The sequence below is a fragment of the Sceloporus occidentalis genome, unplaced genomic scaffold (assembly GCF_023333645.1).
Source record: "Sceloporus occidentalis isolate IW3139 unplaced genomic scaffold, rSceOcc1.0.p SCAF_7, whole genome shotgun sequence".
NCBI lineage: Eukaryota > Metazoa > Chordata > Lepidosauria > Squamata > Phrynosomatidae > Sceloporus > Sceloporus occidentalis.
This window is the reverse complement of record NW_028316987.1, coordinates 95,412,024-95,430,023: the sequence shown is the minus strand read 5'-3', so window position 1 is coordinate 95,430,023 and position 18,000 is coordinate 95,412,024. Positions and strand designations below refer to the sequence as shown.

General features: G+C 45.0%; 1 protein-coding gene across 3 annotated transcripts in view; it reads left to right on the top strand.

Moving 5' to 3' along the window:
- LOC149310152 (uncharacterized) overlaps positions 1–16,618 on the top strand; it is a 45,938-nt gene extending 29,320 nt beyond the window's left edge. Inside the window, exons 15-27 of one of the 3 annotated variants that reach the window (XM_089533800.1) lie at positions 131–298; positions 1,438–1,608; positions 2,227–2,400; positions 4,116–4,283; positions 4,644–4,808; positions 6,963–7,205; positions 8,041–8,340; positions 8,802–8,960; positions 9,414–9,539; positions 10,614–10,805; positions 12,227–12,352; positions 14,300–14,464; positions 15,229–16,618. In XM_089533800.1, the coding sequence (XP_089389926.1) occupies positions 131–298; positions 1,438–1,608; positions 2,227–2,400; positions 4,116–4,283; positions 4,644–4,808; positions 6,963–7,205; positions 8,041–8,340; positions 8,802–8,960; positions 9,414–9,539; positions 10,614–10,805; positions 12,227–12,352; positions 14,300–14,464; positions 15,229–16,199 (3,128 nt within the window). In that variant the 3' untranslated portion in view covers positions 16,200–16,618. The remainder of the gene's footprint in view (positions 1–130; positions 299–1,437; positions 1,609–2,226; positions 2,401–4,115; positions 4,284–4,643; positions 4,809–6,962; positions 7,206–8,040; positions 8,341–8,801; positions 8,961–9,413; positions 9,540–10,613; positions 10,806–12,226; positions 12,353–14,299; positions 14,465–15,228) is intronic. The other 2 variants (XM_089533798.1, XM_089533799.1) reach the window with 2 other exon arrangements.
- Positions 16,619–18,000: the final 1,382 nt, after the last annotated feature.

Below are 18,000 nucleotides of genomic sequence, written 5' to 3'. Positions count from 1 at the left end.
TTTACCTGGTTTTGTACAGCGCTGTGTACATTTATGGCGCTTTATAAATAAAGCTAATAATAATAATAATAATAATAATAATAATAATATCATAATCATACTAATAATATCTGGGCCCTTTTCCCTCTAGGACTTGGCAATCCCTTGCAAGGCCTGGAGCAATGTCTGAAGGAGGTCCCTCCAAATGCGTCCACGAGCCAACCGTCTTCGCCGGCCATCAGTTCCTCCATTGGCAGTTCCCCGGACAGACTCCCAAGATGGATGGCAGAGAGGGGGAAATGGACAAGGAAGGAAGATGGTAGGGCAGCTTGGGATTGGTGCCAAGCACCATTTTGAATCCCATATTGGGAGAAAGGCAGGTTATGAATAATATAAAATAAAACAGTTATCCATCTGTGATACCTTTATTGGCCAACTGAAATGCACAATACACTTGTTGCAAGCTTTTGAAGCTCCATACTTGCAACAAGTATACTGTGCATTTCAGTTGGCCAATAAAGGTATCACTGATGGATTTTTGTTTGCATTTGTTAAATGGCCAACACAGCTACCCCTCCATGTTTTATAATATAATATAATATAATATAATATAATATAATATAATATAATATAATATAATATAATATAATATAATTGGGCTCCTGTGGAACAGATTTCCTTCCCTACCTTATCCCATTGTCCCTTGAGAGAATATATTATCTCTGACCTGATCAGGCCTCATGCCAGACGTTTTTCTTTTCCAGGACCTCTCCTACATTTCAATCTTCTGTCTAAGAAGAATTCCCAGATGCCCTCCATTTTGAGCATGACTGAGTGCCAAAACACATTGCAAAAATAATCCAGTTTGACACCACTTTAACTGCCCTGGCTCAGTGCTAGGGATTCCTGGGAATTGTAGTTTCCTTCTCTGTCAGAGACCTACCAAAACAAACTACAATTCTCAGCATTCCCTAGCACTGAGCCAAGGCAGTTGTCAAAATTTTTTTACAAACTCTTCTAGAACATGGCCCCATAGCCTGAAAAACTCACAAAAAATATAAAAGACCTAGAGATTCCTAGAGAGAACATATTAATCAAATTCACGAATACCGTAATCAGATTTGCAAAAGTCGAAGCTGCAAATGTGGAGGGATGACTGTACAGTTTTTGTATCCAAAGAAAAGGGACATGCAAAAGGAATGCAAGTGATAGAAATGCAGCAAACACAACAATTATTGACCGGAATAATTTTGAATGTCTCTCTGCCATGCTGGAAATTTGGGAACTGAAGGAGATTTCTTTAGAGGGCAGAACTTCTATTTAGGGGAGGAATGCCCTCATTTTGCCTATAACTACATCTCTGTTTTTCAGTCCTCTCTGTCCATGCCTGTGTTGGTGGACATTTGCAATGGCTGATGGCGGAGAGCAATAAATGTTTTGCACTGTTTTCTTCCATAGGACTTGGCCAAAACAGTGCCTCACTGCAAGGGCTGGAGAGGTGCTTGAAGGAGCCCCCCTTGAGGTCACATAGCCAGTCCTCTTCCCCAGCCGTCAGCTCCTTCAGTAGCTCCTCAGATGGGCTCCACCGATGGACGCCGGAGGCAGGGAGGTGGTCTAGGAAGGAGGAAGGTGAGAGATGGAGATGGGTTTCTGGTGGGCAGGGGCTGAACATGACTGGGTGAAATGGACTCCCCCCCCCCCCAGGGCTGTTTTTCTGGCCCCAAGACCCCCAGTGAGGAGCCAGCATGGCATAATGGTTTAAGCATTGGACTATGTCTCTGGAGACCAGGGTTTGATTCCCAGCTCAGCCATGAAACCCACTGGGTGAACTTGGACAAGTCACACTCTCTCAACCTCCAGGGAAGTCAACTTCTTCTGAACAAATCTTGCCAAGAAAACCCCTGAAGACAAAACCCTGAATTGGGTGCGAACTGTCTTCACAGTATCTGTACCCAGTTTGGGCTTCCCCTCCTTAACCCGCATTCAAATAACTCACCCTTTGTTGTGGGTTTTCAGCTCTTTTTGCAGCATCATTGGTACCTGCTTTCACTTGTGGTCCCTGTGATGTGAGAACGAGGCACTCGTTGTTTGCTGTGGGTTTTTCCAGCTGTGTAGCTGCATTCTGGAGAAATGTATTCCTGACGTCTCGCCTGCATTTGCTGCAAGAGCTGAAAATCCACAGCAAGAAGCAATGATATATTTTGAAAGTTGGATATATCAAATAAAATAAATTATGCTTTCCCTTAGGAATTAGCTGCAACAGCACACCTTTGCAAGGCTTGGAGCATTGTTTGAAAGACCTGCCTCAGACGATGACAGCCACCCAGCCCTCTTCGCCAGCGGTCAGTTCCTGCTTCAGCAGTTCCCTGGATGGACACAGATGGACGCCAGAGCAAGTGAGGTGGACCAGGAAGGAGGAAGGTGGGAACAAGCTCCTTCCCTCACTAGTCCCTCTTAATGCCAGTCAGTCACTGCTCTTCCACTCTTAGCATCAAGCAGAATTGCAGTTGACTTTCCACATTATGTTTTATACAGGGGGCCCTCCACATTCATTGGGGTTAGGGGTGCAAGACCCCCATAGAAGTGGAAAAATGCAAATTAAAAATTCTGTTTTTTTAAATCTGAGAGAACACTTCTCTAGGAATCTAGGTCATCCAGTGCAACTCTGTGATCAACTTCCACTGGAAATTGACTATAGAATTGTGCTGGAGTACTTACAAATGTCTAGAGAAGTGTTCTCTCTAGGAAGCTCTGGGTCCTCCAGTGCAACATCTGGTGAAAGTTGGCCATAGAGTCACACTGGAAGACCTAGAGACTCCTGGAGAGAACACATTAATCAAATCCATGAAGAATCAAATCCACAAAAGTCAGAGCTGCAGATGTGGAGACTGACTGCCTTTTCTGTGAGTTAATCCTCCTGCTTTCCATGCACAAAGTACTGCTAAAATCAAATAAACATTTCTGTTCAAAACTCTTCAGTTTAAGCTGAATCAGTTTAAAAGCACATTGCTGTTGCTGCTGTGTGCCTTCAAGTCATTTCTTACTTATAGCAACCCCAAGATCGGGCTTTTCTTGGTAAGATTTGTTCAGAAGGGGTTTGCCTTTACCATCCTGTGAAGCTGAGAGAGTGTGTTTTGTCCAAGGTCACCTAGAAGGTTTCCATGGCTGAATGGGGATTCGAACCTTGGTCTCCAGAGCCCACTCAAACCTCTGTGTCATTCTGGCTTTCAGCAAAAAAAGAAAATGAAAGAAGGCATTATCCCCCAAACAATTATTCTTCTCCTCCAGTGAAGTATTCCTTCATTGCATCAATGTCACTTAAGACTTTAGTTGAGCATAACTTTCATCAGGCCCAACCTGGAATACTGTGTCCAGTTCTGGGAACCACGATTCAAGAAGGATGCTGAGAAGTTGGAGCCATGTGTCCAAAGGAGGGCCACCAAAATGGTGAAGGGTCTGCTAACCATGAAGCCCTGTGAGGAATGCCTTAGGGAGCTGGGGATGTTTACTCTGGAGAAGAGAAGGTTAAGAGGTGATATGATAGCCCTGTTTAAGTATTTGAAGGAAGGTCTTATTGAGGATGAAGCAAATGTGCTTTCTGCAGCTCCAGAGAATAGGACACAGAGGAATGGATTCAAACTACAGGAAAAGAGATTCCACGCCAACGTTAGGAGAAATTTCCTGACAGTAAGAGCTGTTCGACAGTGGAAGACGCAGCTTTGGAGTGTGGTAGAGTTTCCTTTTTTGGAGGTTTTTGAAGAGAGGCTGGATGGCCATCTCTTGAGGGTGCTTTGATTGTGTCTTCCTGCATGGCAGAATGGGGTTGGGCTGGATGACCCTTGAGGTCTCTTCCAACTCTATAATTCGAAGAAGCACAGCTTAGGCACTCAAAGGAATGGGGCCTGCAGAATGACCCAGGGAATGCAGATAGAGCAAATAAAAGAGCTCTAGATTTGAACAGTTTACAATGTCTCTTTCTATTCAATGCTAGAAATTAGGGGTCTGAATTTCACAAAGAGGTTTAGAAATCTTACTTGCGGAGTCAATGCTTTCGTTTTGCGCCTCATCTGCTGAACTACACCTCTGGAACCACTTCAGTGCTCTGATGCATGTTTTCCTTTGCCTCGTCTCCATAGGTCTTAGCCATAACAGCACTCCCTTACAGGGCCTGGAGAACTTCCTGGAGGAGCTTCCGGGGACTACAAATAACCAGATCTTCTTGCCAGCCATCAGCTCCACTGTTGCCAGCTCTTCCGACAGATATCACAAGCCAGACGGTGGGGAATGGTCAGCAAAGGAGGGAGGTGAGATGAGAACTGGAAGTGTGATGGTTCACTTTGTGGATTCCTCCATTGGCAGTGGGGTGAACTAGATGACCCTTGTGGTCTCTTCCAGAAGCAGTGGGCACTCCATATTTGCTGGGGTTAGGGGTGCAGGATCCCCATGAAAGTGGAAAAGCTGCAAATAATAAAACATTATTTTTTTTTACTCAAGATAACATCTCTCTAGGAATCTCAAGGTCCTCCAGTGCAAGTTATCGGTTATTTTTGTAAGCCGCGTTAAGTCTCATCTCTGAGGAGAAGGAGGAATGTAAATGAAGAAAGAGATAAGTAAATATAAATAAATATCTCTCTGACCAGGGATTTTCACCTTTTCCCAAACAGGTCCAAGACCCTCTGGGATCCCACCTCTTCAAGGCCTGGAGAACTGCCTGAAAGAGATTCCTATAAATCGAAATCCAACTCGAAATTCAGTTGTTGCAGCACACAACGTCTGTGTCCAGAAGCTGAAGGGAACAGAAATGACATCCCAGAAGCCATGGAAAAGAGGTAAGAAAAAAGAATGGAGAGCAAACTGTGGGTCCTGGGATAAATATCTGAGGGAATGTGGCACAGCTGCTCCTTCATAACCACTCCAGGTTTCTCAAGAAAAATCAAAATAGAGTATGTATATGTTATTTTGCTCTATATTTCATTCATGGAAAGGGAAATCAAATCTCTTTATTTGGGTTTAACTGAGTAAATTGGAATCTTGCCCTTTTCAAGATACTGTTGGATTGCAGCACCCAGCATTCCTCAGTGTTGATGGCACTATCTAGGGAGCTGGTGGAAGTTGGGGTCTGTAATGTTCTGGACTTAGCTTGAAAATCTTGTTCCATGTATTAGATACATTGCAATGATATCTAAAATCAAAAAAACAATGATACCTTTAATCGGTCAACCAAAATGCACAAAATTTATAGCAAAGTACAATAACATCCAAATCAAAATCCAAAATAAGATCTGTTTTTTCCTCCTCTTTGCCTGATGAAGAAGCCAGTGGAGCTTCGGAAGCTTGCATTGTGTATTTTGTGTATTTTGGTTTTCCGATTAAAGGCATCACTGTTTTGTGGATTTTTGATGTTATTGTACTTTGCTATATGGACCATCGCCTCCCAAAAATAGTATTCTACGGTGAACTCGCCATGGGTCAAGAGCGTAAGAGGGGCGCCCCAAAGAAGAGATACAAGGACTCCCTGAAACAACATCTCAGGCTTGGCCAAATTGATTACCAACAATGGTCTGCCCTGGCCTCACACCGGGAGGCATGGAGACGCACTATCCACGATGCTGCAGCCTCTTTCGAAAGCTCACGGCAAATGAGTCTTGAAGAGAAATGACAATGCAGAAAGAACCGCAACCCGGAAACATCACCCAAGGAGACTTTCCGCTGTGCTTTCTGCAACCGGACTTGTTTATCCCGGATTAGCCTTTTTAGTCACCAGCGCGGGATGAGTCCTTCCTGAATCTTCGTTCGCGAAGCAAAGCCAGAGAGAGAGAGATATGGCCAACATGGCTACCTCTGAATTTGTATTAGCTATATAGTAAGGTAAAGTATAGTTATGTATACAAAGGCATACTGTAGCACCTTTATGACTAGCTGAGCAAAAGAAATTGCAGTGTAAGCTTTTGTAGACTTGGTCTCCTTCATCAGATGCATGGAGTAAACTGGTGCCCAGGAAGGACCTTTAGAATCATAGAATCATAGAGTTGGAAGAGACCACAAGGACCACCCAGTCCAACCCCATTCTGCCATGCAGGAAATCACAATCAAAGCATATGAAAAGGCACAGAAATGCAAAACTTATGGGTCTGGTGGTCAGGTGACAAGTTCAACAACTGTGGATGTTGAGGGGCAAAGGCAGGAGGAAAGATGTTCTCTATAGCTGGGGTGCGTGGATGACCATATGAATAATAGTGAAGGGGGGGTTGGCATGGGTTGTGTGCAGCCTGGGAACCAGAAAGAAGATATGATAAACTGGCCAAGAGCATCATGAAGCTGTGCGTTAACCAATGTTATACAGTCAGCCCTTCTTATACACAGATTTTTTATACACAGATTCAAGCATCCATGGTTTGAAAACGTTCAAAAAAAGTATAAATTTCAAATATCAAACCTTGATTTTCCCTTTTTTATAAGGGACACCATTTTGCTATGTCACTATATTTAATGGGACTTGAGCGGATCCACGGATTTTGTTGTACATGGGGGATCTTGGAACCAAACCCCAGTGTATAACAAGGGTCCACTGTAGTATGTGTGGTGTATCAGGATGCCATGAGCATATAGGTGTGTATACACTGTGTAGTAAATGTTATAATGTAAAGCTCTGTTAGGGGGGAACGGAGAGAATCGAGTGTTAGGATCGAGTGGTGATTGATGGATTGTCTAAGGAGGTTTGAGTAAGCTTGGTGTAAGATAATTGGTCAGGGTTGTCTGTCAAGATTAGTTAGTCAGAGTATGGTTAGGGGTTTGAGTAGTTAGGAGAGTAAGTCAGGGAGTAGCCACTGAGAAGGCCTTGTTTTCTGCATTCCCACCGATCGTACATGTGAGAATGGAGGCGAAACGGAGAAAAATAATCATGCAACTGCTCACCCATGTTCACAGGGAGGGATTCCTGTGAGGTAAACATTCTGGTCAGGTTGTATTTGACTTTCTCCTAGGTGGTGGTGCTTCCAGCAACCTCCCGCTGTGTCCCACAAGCTGCATCTCTGATTCTGTTGACCAGGAAGCCAATGCGGAAAGCTCTCCCCTCCACAGACTGATGAATTGCCTGAAAGAGATCCCCATCCAAAGGCCGAGTTACCTCAATACACCGAACGTTTTTGCTTTCACTTCCAACTGGAGTGAAATTGACAAGGTCCAGCAGAGCCTCCGGACCAGGACCTGGTCGGACCGTGGCCAAGGCAGGTCTCAGGATGACATGTATGGATCCACTCAAAATGACCGTAACAAATTAAATTTGGCTGAGGGAGTTTGAACAGGGAGAAATGTAGGACACTTCACCTGTTCTGTAAAAATGAAATGCACAGATATGGGATGGGGGAAGCCAGGCTTGACAGCAATACATGTGAAAGGGATTTGGGAATCTTAGCTGAAGATGAGTGCAGTGTGATGCAGCAGCTCAAAAAGTCAGTATGAACCTAGACTGCATCAGTGGGAATGTAGTTTCTAGACTGATGGAATCAGTATGCAAAGGGATCTTGTAGCACCTTTGAGACTAACTGAAAGAAAGTAGTTGATAGCATGAGCTTTCGTAGACTTCAGCCTACTTCCTCAGATGCATGTTTTTGTAGACTGGGGGAAGTAATAGTGCCACTGTATTCCGCTTTGGTTGGACCTCACCTGGAATATTGTGTCCAGTTCTGGGCATCACAATTCAAGAAGGATGTGGACAAGCTGGAGGGTGTCCAGAGGAGGGTGACCAAAATGGTGGAAGGTCTGGAAACCCCCCAAGCCCTATGAGGAGCAACTTAGGGAGCTAGATAGGTTTAGCCTGGGGAAGAGAAGGTTAAAAGGTGATATGGTAGCCCTGTTTAAATAGTTGAAGGGATGTCATATAGAAGAGGGAGCAAGTTTTTTTCCTGCTGCTCCAGAGACCCCATTCTGCCATGCAGGAACTCACACTCAAAGCACCCCTGACAGATGACTAACCACCTCTGTTTAAAAACCTCCAAAGGAGGAGATTCTACCACTCTCCAAGGGAGTGTGTTCAAATTTATGTATATCTGTTTTTCCCAGAGACATACCAAGGAACTGGGGTGGACGAAGTTGTTAGACAAAAGGAGATGGAGTCCCGGAGGATGGAGAGGAGTCCACCGATAGTCCTTTCTTCTGAGGATGAGAGGCTGGAGGAAAGGAGGCTCCCTGCCCCACGGCTGCCCTCGGCTTCCCCACTCTATGGCCAGGATAGTTGCTTGAAGGGCCTTGCTGTGAGCCAAATGCTCAGCTCCCACGTTCCTCCTGCCAGACCTGCTGACACTTGGCAGCATGGAGTGTACAGGGGACCCGAGGCAGGGAATGCTGGATTATGTCCTCCAGGTAAGTGAGGCAGAGGTGGTTTTTTGCAATGCTGACTTTGGTCTGGAGCCTGGAGTGAGAGGATTTTGTAAACATGCTCTTGGAAATGGTGATGGCATTTTCTTTTTATTCTGACATGAGTCAAGATCCCCATCCTCTCTCGGAAATGCCAGTATCAGAATACAGGTTGAGTCTCACTTATCCAAACTGGGACCAGAAGTGTTTTGGATTTTGGATGTTTTTGGATTCTGGAATATCTGTACTCTATTTGCATATATATACCTAATGAAATATCTTGGAGGTGGGGCCCATTGCCTTTTTTTTTTTTTTTTTTTGGCTTTTGGAATACTTGCACATGTGTGTGTGTGTTGTGTGCCTTCAAGTCATTTCTGACTTCTGGCAACCCTAAGGCGAACCCATCACAGGGTTTTGGACAGGATCCCATTACTGACTCTGTAGAGAGTATCTTTCTTGTGCTTAAGCTCTAGGAGGAAACAACAGTGATCCAGAGCACTGCCCAAGAAATACATCAACACCAGCAACTAGTACTTGGAATTGTCCCACCACACCAACCCAGGACTCCTTTGGAGAAATTGAGGCGGCGTGCAGCAACCTGGGAGCACAGCATCCCCCTGCTGAAGGTGAGCATTGTTACCGTATATACTCATGTGCTAGCTATTATTATTATTATTATTAACCTTTATTTATAAAGCGCTATAAATTTCTTCTTCGTGGTCTCTGCGAATCATACAAATCGAGGGAAGGTTTTGGGGCCAAATTTTTGGATTTTAATATGATCCGTGGATAAGTCAAGGGTACAACTCAGGGGCATGTATTAAAGGATGTAAATGACAAAAGCCCACATCGGCCCTGCCTGCCTTGCAAAGCCCACCGCCTCTTTCTCTGCTCCCTTGAAGGCACAAACACATGGATACACACCCATACCCACACACCTGCATTGCAAAGCCCACTGCCTCTTTCCCTGCTCCCAGGGAAGGCACAGACACATGGTGACTCGCAGAGCAGGGCAGAAGATTTTGGCTCTGAAACCAAGGAGTTGAAGGTTATGAGTTTTCTCGGTTTGCCTCCTATAGCAGAAAAGAAAGGGGCAGCGACTTCAACAAGAGGGTCTTCAAAGCCGCTTTCTAGCAGTGCAACTCCGGACAACTCAAAGCAACGGGAATGGGACATACAGACCAACACAGACTCAAGAGAAAAAGGTAAGAGGCTCTTTCCACCAGCACCAACTGCTTCAAAATCTAGGAGAGGTCCTGGAAGAGGTATGTGTGTCTTGTGTGTGTTCTAAAACCTGCATCCCTCTGTGCTGGGATGAGGAGGTCCACACTGTTCACTTATAGCAACTTCATACCACTTTAGCACCCATGGCTCCATCCTGTGATATCCTGAGATTTGTAGATTTGTGAGAAGTACTTATAATTCTTTCTGCTAGTGGTCTCCACCCCTAGAATTCTCTAACAGAATTCTAAGTACCTACCCAAATTGGCTTGGGTGCAGTTTATCTGGAAGACTGTGGTCCAGTACAGACTGGCACTTTGTGTTGGCCTGTGGGCGGAGCCATGGTGCAGCATCCACACGTTGGATGCTGTGACTCCGCCCCATCATGCCATGATACCGCACATCCTTCTAGAGAGCGCACGGTGTCATGGTTTGACTCCAGCGCACCACCAAAATGGTGCAGCGCAGAAGGGGCATCATCATGCCGCCCCATCGTGGCTATGGCACCACTTCCAGGGAACTAAAAAGAAGCTGTTTTTGCAGCTTCCTTTTGCTCCCTGTAGAAGATGCAGTGTGCGGTTGCCATGGCCCCAATCCAGGGCAAAAAGGGGCGGCATCTCGCTGCCTGTGTATACAGCCCCTATATCTTCCTATATAAGATCACCCCAGAGCTTGGGCACACACTCTCAGCCCAGAAAACACTGTGATAGGTTCAGCTTAGGAAATAACTTGAAGGCATACAGCGACATATTATCCATTCCTATAATTCTATATTATTTTTCAACTCATACTGTGAGCAGCCTTGGGTTCATTTTGAGAGAAATGTGGGATATAAATAACGTAAATAAGTAAATCCAAACTACAGATCCTTTAGGATGGAAGCCATGGCCATTAAAGTGGTACCAAAGCAGTATAATTGTGTAGCGTGGATGCATTCCAAGGCAACCTCCTCATCCTGGACCTGAGTCTAGGAGTTACAATCCAAGTTCTAGATTTGATACCCAGGAGCTCTAGGGCTTGACTGTGGACATCCCTATTGTGGGTCTTTCTCTGGACAGAGGCAGCAACTGAGGGCAGCCCCCTCCAGGGCCTGATCCAGTGCCTCAAGGAGATCACCACAAGAAGCCCCAGCCCTGGCTCCTCCAATTGCTCCCTGGCCAGAAATGCACAAGGAGAGTCAGGGCATGAACAGGTTGAGGAGGAGGAAGAAGAGGAAGAGGAGTCCAATGCCACGATGGCATCCAAGGAAGGTGAGCTGCTGGGATTGTGCCTGGGTTGGGAAGATGTTGGCACTTGCCCAAGACCCAATGGTCTTACATATGATATTGTCAAGAAGGTGCATGCATATATAAGCAGCATGCCTTTTCTTGGAATGGGTTAAATGCTGGTACTGAAGCCATAAGGTTGTGAGTTCGATCTCAGGGGCTCAGGCTTACATCCTTCCATAGATTGCTAAAATGAGTATCCAGCTTGTTGGGGGCAATTGGCTTACACATTGTAAACCGGTTAGGGAGTACTTAAGTGCACTGATAAGCGGTATAGAAATCTACTTGCTATTGCTATATTACTAGCATTTGTTTTAATTAAGACAATGTGAATCAACTTAATCATCATCATCATTAATCGCAACAACAATAGTTAATGATTATCATCTTGTTGACTCACCTTGGCTTACAGCATCATTGTCACTATTGTTGTTGTGTTTGTATTTATGGTGGACCCTTGGTATCCGCTGGGGTTTGGTTCCAGGACCCATCACGGATAACAAAAACCGTGGATGCTCAAGTCCCACCAAATACAGTGATAAAGTGAAATGGTGGCCCTTATGTATGACAAAAACAAGATTTACTTTTAGAATTTATATATTTTTAAAAATATTCTCAAGCTGTGGATGCTTGAATCCATGGATAAAAAATATCAGTGGATACCGAGGGCTGACTGTATATCATGCTGGAGGGAAGTCTGGATATAAGTAAAGAAAATAAGAATAAGGATATGTTATGACTGCCATAACTGGGGTTGGGAAAAGAAAGTGTGGATGATAGATGTTTGGCAATTCCAGGGAGACATCAAATTTGAAGACAAAGTGAGGGAAAAGGTGAGGAAATATCAAGAATGACAAATGGAGATTCATTGCTCCTGGGAAAAGAAAACCAGCTCTGGGAGCAATTCCAAATGGGCTGGCAAAAGGCTTGAAGGAAATCACTGTGGACAGGATCACAACAGCCCAGCTCCAAAAAGTGACACTGCTTTGAAGTTGCCAAATAATAATAGTAATAATAATAATAGCAACAGTAACAATGATAATTATATTTATTTATTACTTGCCTCTCACTATGGATCAAGGAGGGGAGCAACAGATTAAAATATATGAAGGTTATCTGATGGTACAAATTCCTAGATACTTAGATAGCATCTGAATCTTTGATGCTTCAAAGCTCCAGTCAGTAATACTTGTTCGTCTGTGAAACAGGAGTAGTTACAGCAGCAGTAGCAGTAGCAGTTTAGATTTTTGCACAGAATCTAAATCGTTGACAGTCCAAAACAGTCCAAAACCTCAGTCAGTAACAATTTGGCAAACTGTAAAACTGATGTTGTTGTTATTAGCCAAAGGATGTCTTGCGCTACCCAGTCAGTTGCCTCCCCTCACCCCCCTTTTTACTTCAAACAGGTCTCAGGCGGGTTGTGAAGGAAAAGCCCCCAAACAGAGCTAGTGCCGATCCCTTACTCCTGAGCAGCCCACAAAGGGAGCCTTCAAAAAGGATGCCATCCCCTGAGATTGGCAACAGTTGTGGAGGTCAGTTAATGCAGCATCTGACAAAGTGGGAGTTGTGCCCAGAATGGTTGGGCGGCTTTGCACTGGCATAAATGCTGTTTCACAAGCGGAGGCACTTTCTCAGAGGTTGCCCAAAGGTGGGGGTCTTACTCAGAAATGCAGATGCTCTATTGTTGTGGTTGTTGTCACGTGCCTTCAAGTCATTTCTGATTTATGGAGGCCTCAAGGGGAGAGAGCCTATCACAGGGTTTTCTTGACAAGATTTCGTCAGAGGAGGTTTGCCATTGCCTTCTCCTGAAGCCGAGAGCGTGTGAGTTGCCCAAGGTCACCCAGTGGGTTTCATAACTGAGCTGGGAGTTGAATCCTGGTCTCCAGAAGCATAGTCCAACACTCAAACCACTACGCCACACGCCGATGCTCAATTATGTTCTCATTATGTCATACAGTGTGCCCTTTGTTTATGCGGGGATCCATTCCGGACTCCCCTGCGTAAACAAATAACGTGTATGCTCAAGCCCCATTTAAATGAATGGGGCTTGTGCACATGGTGGCATGGTGGCGCACACGCACCATAGGCATGCACCCCATTCATCCCTATGGAACATGCCACCCCTTCCTCCCTGCGCGGCTTTCAGCATATGCTGAAAGCTGTGTAAAGTGCGCCCGCATATGGTGCGGGCGCACTGTATTGTCATAATCTTCATTGAACAAATATAGGAATGCTGTTTGGGAGGTTCCATAGGTGTTGATGGGGAGTTGGGTCATCTGGTACAGAATGGCGGCACACACCATACTATCCAGTGCACAGTGGTACAATCCATTGGCAGATAATTCAGGATTTGTTGTTGTTGTTTGCCATCAAGTCAACTTCAGCTTATAGTAACCCTGTGAAAAAGTGACCTCCAAACCACCCTTCCCTCAACTGCGCTACTCAGGCCTTGCAGACTCAGGACAGCTTGGCTTCTTTGACTGGGTCAAACTACCTGTAATGCAGTCTGCCTTTCACTTTACTAAGCATTATTGTCTTCTCCAGTGACTCACGTCATCTCATGCTATGTCTAAAGTATGACTGCCTCGGTTTAGTCATTTTGGGCCCTAGTGAGAGCTTGGGATGGATTTGCTGTGAAACCCATTTATTTGTCTTTTGGGCAGTCTGCAGAACTCTCTTCCAGCACCACACTTCCATTGAACATCAGGACTATGTAGCGTAAATCTCGGCATGCAGAGTTATGTGTTGGTTGTGCTAGCAATGCTTATGTTGAATAGCAATGTTGTGCAGCCTGTTTACAATTGAATTGTGGAACAAGATGCCAGTAACTCTATCCTTGCTCTGCTGGAGTACTTTGACACTGTGCAACCCATAAACAAGATCCCAGACATCTAAACTCAAAAGCCTGTAACACACTTCATTCCTCTAGAAATATTCTTGAGCAATTTGTATCTTGTGACTTAAACATTGGAAATCCCTGACCCTTAAGAATTAACGAAAACAAATAACAGTAACTCAGCAATCAAAAAAAACTAGACTTTGGGTACAAAAAAGAAGAGCCATCTGGGAAAGTAACATTTCCTGGCATTTTAGTAGGTTTCCCCTCACTTATTGTAATTCACTAATAGCTTAATCCTGAATTACGTTAAGGATAAAATTCTACCGTTAGCAATTAAGTTAAAAATAAATGTTATTGACTTTCCTCTTTTTGTTGCAGATCTCTAACATAATAGGTATCTTAATTGATTTTAATCAGTTACATCCTACCACTGGGAAGCAGTCCCATAATACTCAGGATGCCTTACGTCTGAGTAGACATGGTGAGGATTACAGGGTTAGTCCATTGTAGATCTTAAGGAAATAAATGGCATCATATTGTTTAGCCACTGCATGACTTTTTGATGGATCCAATGAAGAGTTCTGTCATAATCCTTACACTCTCCAGTTAATGTAGGTTGTGTGTCTTACGTACCCCTTAGGTGCCACCCCCATAAGTCCTCCCGCCTGTGGCTTGGGGAGCTGCTCCAAAGGGAATGAACATCCATGTGTGATGAGTCGGAGTTTGCTCGCATTTAAGCCTTGCGTGCCAAAGTGGAGCTGTTCTAACTCACCCGCGAGCGGAGAGAAAAGAGCACTTGTGACAGGTAAGGAAATAGGATTCCACATGAACCTGAAAATGTAAAAGGTGGAAGCAGCCCTGGACTTTGGATCCTAAATAGCCTTGTCCTGCTTGTTACTGTAATTCTTCTTCGTGGTCTCTGCAAATCACATAAATGGGTTATTCTGCACCTGCGCAGTAAAGCTAGTGATTTGCCTCGTGATTCCAGAAGTTTCTGAGCTTTACTGCGCAGGCGCAAAACAACTCATTTGTGTGTATTTGCAGATGACCACTCGAAGAAATGCTGTTACAGGTAAGCAACCTATCCATCTCTTTTGTGAAATTTAAAACAAATTTAAAAATGTAAAACAAATTTAAAAGCCTCCAAATGAAGGAGACTCCGCCACCCTCTGAGTCAGCGTCTTGCACTGTCAAAAAGCTCTTACCGTCAGGAAGGTCTTCCTAATGTTTAGGTGGAATTTCTTCTCCTGTAGTTTGCATGGTTTGCTCCGTGTCCTAGTTAGTCTCTGGAACAGCAAAAAACAAGCTTGCTCCATCCTCAGTATGATATCTCTTCAAATATTTCAGCATGGCTATCATGTCACCCTTCAGTCTTCTCTTCTCTGGGCTAAACATATCCAGCTCCCTAAGCTGCTCCTCATAGGGCATGGTAGTTTGGATCCAAAGCAGGTTGAAGTTTTGCAGATCTTTTACAGAACTGGGGTTATGTTGAATCTTTTTGGATTCTAGTAGAGAATGATGAAGAAATGTTTCTTACCTTTTAAAAATATGTTTGCCTTCTCATTACAGCGAGGGATGATGACAGCCCGGCTTTAGTTGCGACATCCTGCAGTTTTGAATCCCGAGGTGAAGCTGAGTCAGGAAACCCTTCGAAGAAAAGGTGCCCTAGTCTTGACCCATCTTCACCCCTCTGTAGCTGGGAAAATGGGAAACCTCCGGCGGGCAAAGAGGAGATTGGTGACCTTGGAGCTGTCTTGTCCAAGAAGCTTGACCGCTTGTCTGCGGACATGAGCTCCATCTGCAGAGACGTTTCCCAGCTGCAAAATCACATGGACAGGCTTGAACAGGACTCCCGGGGCTGGGTTCTGGAGCTGGCTGCTCTCCGGATGGAAAATAGGAGCCTCTGCGAATATGTCCGGCGGATGGAAGGCCGTTGCCGGACTCTCGAGAACCGTTCCCGCCGCAATAACCTCCGCATCCTGGGGTTACTGGAGGGAGTCGAAGGCAACGATGCCGTCTCCTTCTTGCAGCGGACTCTTCCTGCTATCCTGGGGTTCCCCCCAGAGGGCCTGCCCTTAGAGATCGAAAGCGCCCGGCGGGTTCCCGGGGGTGCGTCCTGGGACCCCAGCGGAAGGCCCCGCCCACTGGTCTTTCGTTTGCTGCGCTTTGCCGACAAGACTGCCATTTTGCAGGCAGCCCGCGCACGACCCCTCAGCTACGCCAGTGTGCAGGTCACCATCTTGCCAGACTTCTGTTCCTCGCTTTCTCAGCGCAGGAGGGTCCCGTTTGGGACATTTCGGAGGACTAGATGGGTAGCAGACCTCTGCTTTGGCCCCCAACATCCCTCCTGTTGTTATCCTTGGACCCGCCATGTAATGCGACAACCAACACTTGGCAACTCAGGTCCCCTTGCAGGCGAGAGGGAAGGGAGGGTTTCTAAAGGACCGGGGACAGGAAACTGGGATACAGATCCATTGGCAGGACCAGAGTGCCTTGGGGGGTGCCATTCTGCAAGCACCTGTGAACCACATAACCCATGATGCTGTGCTGTAGGAAAGCCCAGAAGGGGGATCAAACCGGCTTGCTTCTTGCAGTTGCATCCAATTTGACTGAGTGTCCTGGGAAATTCAGTGTGTTCAGTATAGCCAAGCCTTTCCCAATCTGGTATCTCATCCCGTTCCCATCGTCCTCAGCCAGCAAACCCAATAAAAATCTGGTGGCTGCACTCCATCTATGGGAGGTGAAACTTCTTCCCCCTGAAGTGGTTTTGTGGGGAGCAACACAAGACCTTATTTTGGGTGTTGGGTGTCTACAGAAGAAGGCATGGGATTAGTTGTGGCTATGTTTTCCAAGACGTTTTGTTTTTTATATTTTTAATGTATTGCTTCTTAAGATATTTTATATTGGTATTTTGTTTCTATGTCTTGCTGTTAATGTACTCAATGCCTTTGTGGGGAGAGTAGGCTATAAAACAGTAAAAATAAAGAAGTAAAAGAAAAGAAAATGGTCTGAAGCCTCCAGTTGGGATGATCTAAGAACACCGGCCCTTACTTCTGTAATAGTTCAGAGGGAATTTAGGTACAGGAAAACCCAGTGCTCAGGAAAGTTACTTTTTTGGATTGCAGTCCCCAGAATCCTTCTCTAGGCAGGCTGGCTTGAGTATGCTGGGATTTGTAGTACCACCACCACCCCTTTCCCAAGTTCTGGCTTCCTCATGTACTCTTCCTCCCACTAGAAGATGGAAATATTACTTTTTTGGACTACAGCTTCCAGAATCATACAACCAGCAAGATCACCCAAAAACAAAGGTGCACCTTTAGTCTGTTAAAATGTATGCAAAGTACTTTGGTCCACTTTGGTTCAGCCTGTTTCCAGGCTGTTAAAAACTGCAGTTTTTAGCAAAGTGCTTTCCTGCTAGAATCTCTGCCCAGCGCATGACTTTTAAAATTGGAGGAGCCTTGCCAAGACTAAAGATGAAGGGCACCTACCACTGAATGTGTCCCTAGGCACCCGGTTTCCACTAAATTTGCTTCTTGTTTTGCAGCCCAAGAAAAGTACATTGAAATAAATGCAGCTGACATGTGCCCCCGCTCTGCACCTGTGACATTTCCTCCTGCCCTGGTGCCAGGCAGCTTCTTGGCTTCTGTCCCTTATTGCAGAGGCATCAGGGATGCCCACATATGCTCCTCTCATTCCTATAAAAGCATAAGAATTTGGGATGGATCCTGAAGGGAGATTAGAACAAAGGGACATATAAAAAAGGCAAGACTTGAGTTGGGCTCTTATTGATGGGGATGCAAAATGTCAGTGTCGCCTTTGTTTATCCCAATAGACAAATACCACCATGTCCTGGAAACAGTGCCTGTATTTTTCTTTAAAGGGTAAACAACAAGAAGAAATAATAATTTGGACACACAAGGTCACACAGTATTACGGTCAAGCCCTCCTTATCCACGGATTTTTTTTAATCTATGGATTCAAGTATCCACTGTTTGAAAATATTATGGAAATATATAAATTCCAAAAAGCAAACCTTGCTTTTGCAATTTTATATAAGGGATACCATTTTACTATGCCATTGTATTTAATGGGACTTGATAATTCACCAGGGGTCCTGGAGTCAAACCACAATGGACACCAAAGCCCCAGTGTAGTAGTAATAGTAGTAGTAGTAATAATAATAATACCCCATTGTATTTAAAGGGACTTGGACATCCACAGGTTTTGGTATCCACAGGTGGTCCTGGAACAAAAACCCAGCAGATACCAAGAGCCCACTGTAAACAGGGTTGCCTTTGGGTACCTTAAGTCCAAAATGACTTGAAGGCATCCAACAACAAT